Here is an 8529-nt window from a genome sequence, read left to right as displayed (position 1 = left end):
ATGTGAGAGCTAGTCATCCCCATTCCTTCATGCCCACCACTGTACAGCAGGACTGACTCCTCTGGAGCCCATGGGCAGAGGCCCCAGCTCCTCACAGCAGGCTCTGCCAGTGCACAGTGGAGCTCAAGCAAGGGAGCTGCACAAAAGCCAACTGAGGAAAGAGAGAGGCAATGGCGAGGTGGGGGGGTGTGTCTATGAGAACTGGAACATTTTGGTGGGGTTTTTTTTGCTTGCAAAATCTCTCCTAACATCTCAATGTCTTTTCTTCTTTGGACAGTCCCCCATGCTTGGAGAGAACATAATGTCCAACAGCAGCTCCCTGAATGAGTTCCTGCTGCTGGCATTCATGGACAAGCGGGAGCTGCAGCTCTTGCACTTCTCACTCTTCCTGGGCATCTACCTGGCTGCCCTCCTGGGAAACAGCCTCATCATCACAGCCGTAGCCTGTGACCACTGCCTCCACACCCCCATGTACTTCTTCCTCCTCAACCTCTCCCTCCTCGACCTGGGCTCTATCTCCACCACTGTCCCCAAATCCATGGCCAATTCCCTGTGGGACACCAGGGCCATTTCCTACTCAGGATGTGCTGCCCAGGTCTTCATGGCTCTCTTCTTTTTTTCAGCAGAGTTTTCTCTTCTCACAGTCATGGCCTATGACCGCTTTGTTGCCATCTGCAGACCCCTGCACTACGGGACCCTCCTGGGCAGCAGAGCTTGTGTCAAGATGGCAGCAGCTGTCTGGGGCACTGGTTTTCTCTATGCTCTCCTGCACACTGCAAACACCTTTTCCATACCACTCTGTGAAGGCAATGTTGTGGAGCAGTTCTTCTGTGAAATCCCCCAGATCCTCAAGCTCTCCTGCTCAGACTCCTACCTCAGGGAATTTGTAGTTCTTGTGGCTAGTCTTTGTTTAGGCTTTGGGTGTTTCATTTTCATTGTGCTGTCCTATGTGCAGATCTTCACAGTTGTGCTGAGGATCCCCTCTGAGCAGGGACGACACAAAGCCTTTTCCATGTGCCTCCCTCACCTGGCCGTGGTCTCCCTGTTTGTCAGCACTGTCCTGTTTGCCTACCTGAAGCCCCCCTCCTTCTCCTCCCCATCCCTGGATCTGGTGGTAGCAGTTCTGTATGCAGTGGTGCCTCCAGGAGTGAACCCACTCATCTACAGCTTGAGGAACAAGGAGCTCAAGGATGCCCTGAGGAAACTGGTTCAATGGGTACAATATCAGCACCAATAACTGTCTCACGTGCATCCACTCATCATTCACAGAGCATTTGGCATCAAAGCTATGTGTTCTTCATTTCTTTCTTCCTTACTTTTCTCTATTACATTCTTGTTTAACAACAAAAGAAAATGGTTCGTGCCACTTGTCTTCAGGAATTGCTCATTTGAATGTGACCCAGAGACCATGTTGAAGCAGGAAGCCAGACTTCCCCCTTCATCAGCAGATATGGGGGAGCCTCAGAGACCGCTAATCTGAGCTCCCTCAGATGCCCTCAGTGCAATGAGGAGTTTCCCTTTGCAGTGTCTCTTTTGCACTGACACAAAGGGAGTTCAGGGGGACAGAGGCAGGCTCAGATGAGTAAAGATCATCTCATGTCCATTAGGAGAGCTCAACACCCCTGGCCACTGTCAGGGTATGGTGTCACACTGCTCTCCTGCGAGGGTGGCAGCCATCTGTCACCGGTGGGCTGATCCCTTCCCTCTGCAGCACTCAGCTCCAAAACTACAAAAGGGGAGGAGGAGTGGAGGGGAGGGGAATCAGGCAGATGCTTGAGGGGACAGACCCTGTGCTTGACAGGGCCATCCCCCCATTGCCACAGCAGGCATTTCCTGGCTGCAGCCTTCACGTGGTGGCTCCACTTTCCTGGAGACACATCCACCCACAGCAACAGGAATTTCTCTTTTTAGAGCTGTTCTCTTCATTTCCATGCTGTCCTTCTGTGCTCTGTGCTGGGTATGTGACCCAGTAGTTCTCATAACCTGGTGGTGGCAGGGTTGTGTTTCCATGCACATGTGTCCTGTGAGCACAGGCAGGACCAGGTGTTGGGCACCCTTATGCCAGACCTGGCCTCCAGAATAGCATTCCTAGAATAAAAGGAGATCTGCTCTGTGACATGCCTCCAGTCTGGCCTTTCTTCAGAAGCTGTGGTCAAAAAATACCCACAAGGGATTGCCCCACAAAAGGGCCTGCTGCTCTGCCTGTGAGCCCTGTGAGCCCTGTGGGCTCCGGGGGACGAGCTCAGAGTCCCAGTGTGATCTGTTGGGGACCGTAGGCTGCATCCAGGGCTCGTTTCTCAGTGACCAGTGCCAGCGAAGATGGGGAATGGTCTCTGAAATGCCTGCCCAGGGCTTTCCCACAGGTGACAGTGCTGATGACAGATGTCCATCCTGCTGGAAGAGACCCTGAGCCACCAGAAAAGCTGCTATTTCAGGAGGGTGGCTGTCTCCTTCACCTCCCTCCCAAAAGGTCCCGCACTGCCCCCAGGCAGACACAGGCTGTTCCCCATCCCCACGGTGCCTCCCCAGCAGGATGGGACACACGAGGAGGGGCTCGGCCTGCCCCGTGCTCAGGACCAGCTCCCCAGGGCTGGCACAGCTCCCCAGGGCTGGCATGTCACCCCCATGACAGCTCCCCAGGGCTGGAGGCACCTCCAGCTCCTCGACCTCTGCTCTGGCACGGCTGGCACAGGATGAGAGCTCCTAGGGGAGGGCAGAGTGAGCCCAGCTGGGAGAGAGTCAGGGGGAAGATCCAGAGGAGCCTGGCTCAGCCCTGGGCTTTGGGAAACCTCCCTCACACACCCCAAGAGGCTCCATCTGCCTCTTCTACCCTGCCCTCTGCTCCCCTCCCCTTGGCCAAAGCACAGTCCAGCATCACCTGGGGACTCTCTTCCCCATGGGGAGCAGAGGGAGGGTCTTCTCCAGCCCCACACTGCCTTTTCCAGCACTGGCCTTTGCAGTTGCACGTTCATGGGTCTGCCCACTTGCCTTCACCACAGTCACGGCTGCACTGGAAGGCCGTGAAAATCCTGGTGCTCCTGCCCTTGAGCTGGCATCCACCCTGAACCTGGAGCCTGGCCGGCCACAGAGGCATCAGCCGTCCAGGGCCCTGGTCATGCAGCTGAGGACAGCAGTCTTCACCGCAGTTTCCCTGGTCCTCCCCCTGCTCCTGGCACCACTGCTGCTGTGCCCATGTCCAACCCTCCTGCCACCAGACTGCCCCGGAGCCCGAGGCAGCTCCAGCTCCCTCAAGAGCTGCACTGGAGCCTTTCAGGAGTGGGCTGAGGTAAGGCTGGCACTGGCAGGGTGGGTCGGGAGAGGGCAGCTGCCCTCTGCCATGCTGGGGCTGGGGCTGGGCTCAGCTTTTCCCTGGGGAGCTTTTCCCTGAGGAGCCGCTCTGGGTGATCCTCCACCTCTGCCCTGGCAGCAGCACCAGTGCTCTGGATGCTGGGGTGAACGTGCACAGAGGGTGGAAAGGGGACGGGCTTCCCCAGGGGAGCACTGAGACCTTGTTCTTGCATGCAGAGCTGGAGTGAGGAAAGCCTGAGCTCAGCTGGAGCTGGAACCAGAGATCTCCGGCATGGGAAGGACTTGGTTATTATTAAATGACTCTTGAATGATCCTCTAGAGCCTGGGAGATCTGAGCACCCAGCCCCTGCCTTGCCCAGACCTTGTGCCCCATGCAGAGGTCAGCAGACAGTGATCCAGGATCTGCTGGAGCAGAAAAGAGGCCGTGCAAGGCTGCCCTTCCAGATATGGAGACTGCCGGATGGAGCAGGCCGGGCACTACCTCATAGCTGGGGTGAGCAGCCAGCCTTGGAAGGGGGTGATGTGAGGGGCTGGTCTGGGCCAATGGGCCTCGGGCAGCTTGCCCAGGGTGTCCATGAAACAGGGGGCACAACCTGAGCTCCTCTCTTCTGTACTTTCCATGTTCTGGTGCCTTTCCCAGGAGACGTGCATTTGTGCAGCAAGCACACGGCTGTGTGCTCCCACACTGCCTGTAGCTGAATGGCAGCATTTGTCCTCTCCCAGAGCCATACGTGCCTGTGTCAGGCTTAGGCATTTGGTGGGCATCTCTCAGGGGAAGGTATAAGGTGAGTCTTGAGGGCTGCAAGAGATGGTGAGGATCCAGAGCAATAGGTTCTGGGGTTGGGGGGATTATCTGCACCTGAGGAGTACCTCAGTGAGACCATGACTGATAAATGCCACCCAAGGCCATCTCCTCTGCCAGCTTAGAGCTGCTGCTGGGCAAGAGGTGAAGCCACTCCAGGTTTCTATGTGAGATTTCTCTTCTGCAAAGATTGTGACGTTCCCGATAGGAAAGCCATTGTTGTACCAAACTGCAGCCCCAGGGAATGTGTCCCAGCAGGAGGACTGGGAACAGAATTTCACCCTCCAAGCATACTGCAAACATGAAAATGCCCTCTGCTCTCAAAGAGCTACAGGTCTTTGCTACAATGGTACTTCCCCTTTCCAACCACCTGTGCTACCTACAGCTACTTTCACAAGGGCTGATGTCTCCTGATAATAGGGACTTTAGTTTCTTCATATTTTTTTTTCCATAGGAGAGGCTGGATCATGCAGTCTCCTTCAAATCAAGTCAGAGGGTTTATTGGTTTGTTTGTTTTTTCCCCCAAATACACCTTTCAGGTGAGGAAGCCCCAAAGGGCAAGCCTGACTTGCAAGGTGGGGCAAGCCAGACAGCTGAGCCTGTCTGAACCTGACTATCTCCTCCACTAGTCACCAGCAACTGTGGCATCAGAGACTGTGGCATCATAACTTGATGTGATGACCAGAAGAATAGGTTCAAAGCAATTTCCTCATAGACCAAGGCAATCTGCTTTTCTGTCCCAGGCAAGGCTGGAGTTGGTCATTTCTGCTGAATTTCATGACATCTGCCCACCTGCAGTCCTGCTCTGAGGTCACGTGGGGCTGGAGATGGCTCCTCGGTCTTGTCTCTCGAGGAGCAGGATGGACTGCATTTTGTGTCTGTTCTGCTGCTGGAGGCAGTGGGTGGCTAGGATGTGTCCTGGCTCCCAGAGCTCTGCCCTGGACACACTGGTCAGCGTGCTCATTGCTGTGACAGCACTGCAGGGGAGAAGCTGGCCTGAACGCCATCATTGCCCCCACCTTGCTCTCCAGCTCTGGGCTGAATTAGGGAGAGGCTTCACTCTGGCCATTTTGAGGGTAGTTGCCAGGGCTGTTTTGGCAGCCAGCCGGGGTGTGGAGGCTTGGTGGGAAATGTCTCCTGGAAACGATGGGAGATACAGCACTGTCATGGGAAGCTCACAACAGCTGGGCTGGGGAGGGGGGTCAGGCACTGTCAGGGAAGATCACATCTGTGAGCTTTATTGCCAGCAGATCGCCTTTCCTTGTCAGCTGCTCAATTCCCAGTGGCAGGAAGTTGTCATCAATGCACTCCAGAAAGCTCCTGCATTACTTGTGTCCCACTGTGCTGTCCGTCCAGCAGATATTGAGGGCCTTCAAGTCCCCGTGAGGACCAGGACTTGCAAATGCAAGGCTTTTTTCAGTTGTGTCTCTGCTGGAGACCTGCTGCTCTGGCACCGAGGGGAGCTGCTCCCTGCAGCCTGAGCTGCTCTCCTCAGAGTGGGTACTTGGGGCCCTGGCCAGGACAGGGACATGGTCACCAGGGCCCCCACCCCATCACAATGGCCTTGAGGGCACGATGTCACCCCCATGACCATGTCCTGGCAGTCCCCCACGGGGACTCCCTATCACAGTGCCTTACTGTCCCCAAGGGATCCCCATCTCCATGTCTTTGCCTCCAGCCCTCTGGGCCCTGTTTCTGAGCCCAGCTGGGAGCTGGTTTGTGGGGGAAAGGAAGAACATTCCTCTCCCCAGCTCTGTGCTCCCCTGTGCATTGCTGAGGCAGCTGCTCTGCTTGTCTGCTTGGCTCTCCAGGCACTCACAGTCCCCAAGGAGGTCCCAACAGATGTGCTGGCCCAGGCTCACCATGGGAGGGCCAGGTCTCACAGGCACCTCAGCAGAGGCCCTTGTGGGTGGCCTGGGTCACAGCCAGCACTGTCAGGAGAGCCCTGGGATGCAAAGGTGTGCCCAGGTGTGGGGGAGCCCCATGGGGGCAGCCACTATGGCCAAAGGGACAGCTGGGGTTGCAGCACAGCCATGTGCCAAGCCCTGCGGGGCAGTAAGCAGGGCTGTGCAGAGCCAGGATGTCCATGCCCAGCTCTCGATCGGGCCCTCCACAGAGGCCAGGGAAATGTTGCTGCACATAATGCCACAGCAGAGGAGCTGAGACTCATGTCGCTGTTGCTGTGGAGGTGCCTGGGCAGGGAACCAGCCTGGGTGGAAACACCGTGTGGGTGCAGGGCACTGTCAGAGGAAGCTCCCAGCAGTGGGTGGAGTTAGGACACTTTTGGGGGAAGCTCACAGCATAAAGTGGGCAGGGCACTCTCGGGGATGGTCACAACAGTGGTAGGTACCCAGGGCTTTTCCTCTGAGGGACCTTGACAGGACACAGAAATGGGCTGCTGGGAAAAGTAAAAGCCCCACAGCAGGCTGGGCAGGGGCCTGGTCCCTGGAGAGCAGCTCCGCAGATCAAGTCCTGCAGGTCCTGGGCACAAGCTGAGCTGGGGTCAGCAGCGTACCCGGGCAGCAAGGCCGGCCCCACACTTGGCTGTGTTAGCAGAGAGCAGCCAGCAGGATGAGGGAAGGCATTCCTGCCCTGGGGTCGGCACGGGAGAGACCACGTCTGGGCACAGGGTCCAGGTAGTGCTCCACTATCCCAGACAGACATGGACACACTGGCACAAGCCCAGCAGAGGATCCTGAGCGGGTTGGGAGCTGGAGCACAGTATGTCTGGGGAGAGGCCAAGGCAGCTGCTCCTTTGTGGGAAGGCCTGCATGCACCACACGCCTGCCCCAAGCCTGCAGCCAAGCTGCCATCTTGGGGAGCCAGTGGGCAAGCGGGGGAGTCATGGGCCTGCTTGGTGGAGCCGGGAGAGAAGCAAACATGGGCTCCTTCTCTGCCCACGCCAGGGCTGCCGGGCTCAGGAGCATTTTCGGGGGCAGCAGCTCAACTTCACACCGTCCTCCCCCAGCAGACCACCACCTCTGCCCACCAACAGAGCCCCAACAAAGCCCTTCCTCACAACCTCTCGCGCCTCAGATCGCTCCTTAGCTCATACCTGAGCACCCATGCCGCCGCTGCTGCTCACTGCCTCCTGCTGTCTCCCGGGCTCCGAGGCGGCCCTGCTGGCCCTCTCCACAGCCTGACCAAGCAAAGGAGGCCTTTGCAGCGCAACACAGCACGCCAGCCCTACTCCTGGCCAACGTGGTGCCAAGCAGCAACAGCACCCCTCTGCTCAGCAGCCTCCCACCTCGCCTCGCTCCCTTTCCAAGGGCCCACAAGTGAGTACGCACCACAGCCAGCCCACCCCTCTGCTCCCATGCCAACTACAGCCTCTCTCTCTTCCCTTCCCTCCACACCAACTTGGCAGCTTTTGCCCTGCACCCTCCCACTGCATGCAAGTGTCTTCCCCGCGGTGCTGAGCACCCTCGCAGGTGCCAGGCACCTGGCGCTGCCACCGCCACTGCCAACCCTGGCCCACCCATTGGGCCCACCTCCCCGCAACCCACTCGCCCTCCTCTCCCCACACACCCATACACCAGCCTCGCTCCCACCTCCCTCCTCCCACCATGGCACCCATGCCCCCGCCGACACTGCCACTCCCTCCTCCTGCTGCCTGCCACCCACCACCACTTCCAGCACCGCCTGCTTGCCCGCCGCACAACAACCCGCCCCAGTGCCCTTAGCAGCCACCCGCCCCTACTCCTCCAGGCAACACCCCTCCTGGCCATCAAGCACACCGAGGGGCAAAGAGGGGCTTGGTGGTGCTGTGCTCAAGGCAGCCCCGCTCTCACCTCCCAGCCTCTTCCCTCCACAACTCCACTAGCAACGCCTCAGCCCACATTTGCCCTATCCCTACTCAAAGGCTCCTCTCTCAAAGACCTCCCGCACCCCCACCACCACCACTTGCCCCACCTGGCAAACTCCTACAGCCGCTGCCCCAGCCTTGCCTCTCCCAGCCCCTCCGACTACCGTGGCACAGCCCTCAAGGTGCTGTGGCCACCGCACAGCCTTCTGGGCCTCCAGCACCCCCACACAGCCTTCTACAGCTCCCTGCACACACTAGCTCCGAGCCCCAGCACACTGGTGGGCTGGGAGTACCCACTGGGCCCGCCTTCTGCACCTCTCCTTCCGATCCAACAGGAGAGGGGCCCTGCTCCCACTTCCTGCCACAGTAGTGGCACACAGCTGCCACCACACTCTGCCGCCCTGGCCCCAGCCCTCACCAGCTCTGGTGGCTCCGGGGTCGCGGAAGGCCTTCCCAGGCGCTGCTTTCTCAGGACTCGCCGCGCCTTCTCCCTCACCATGCATGCAGCTTGCTTCGTCTGAAAAGCCACCCACCAAGGACACATTGTCATGGAGCATCACCAGCAGAGCGACAGCAACGTGCTCCTGCATCCCCAGCACCACTGCCGCCACAC

General features: G+C 58.4%; 1 protein-coding gene across 1 annotated transcript; it reads left to right on the top strand.

Annotated features, from left to right (window-relative positions):
• The first annotated feature begins 301 nt into the window (after window positions 1–301).
• On the top strand, window positions 302–1237 carry LOC138063472 (olfactory receptor 14C36-like). Its single transcript, XM_068923107.1, has one exon. The coding sequence runs from the start codon at window positions 302–304 to the stop codon at window positions 1235–1237; it is 936 nt and encodes a 311-aa protein (XP_068779208.1).
• The last annotated feature ends 7292 nt before the right edge of the window (window positions 1238–8529 follow it).

The sequence above is a fragment of the Struthio camelus genome, chromosome 32, assembly GCF_040807025.1.
Source record: "Struthio camelus isolate bStrCam1 chromosome 32, bStrCam1.hap1, whole genome shotgun sequence".
NCBI lineage: Eukaryota > Metazoa > Chordata > Aves > Struthioniformes > Struthionidae > Struthio > Struthio camelus.
The sequence above is the reverse complement of the archived record's forward strand: the minus strand, read 5'-3'. Positions and strand labels throughout refer to the sequence as shown.

Coding starts and splice junctions, on each gene's coding strand:
- LOC138063472 (XM_068923107.1), top strand. CDS start 302: ATGTCCAACAGCAGCTCCCTGAATGAGTTCCTGCTGCTGGCATTCATG.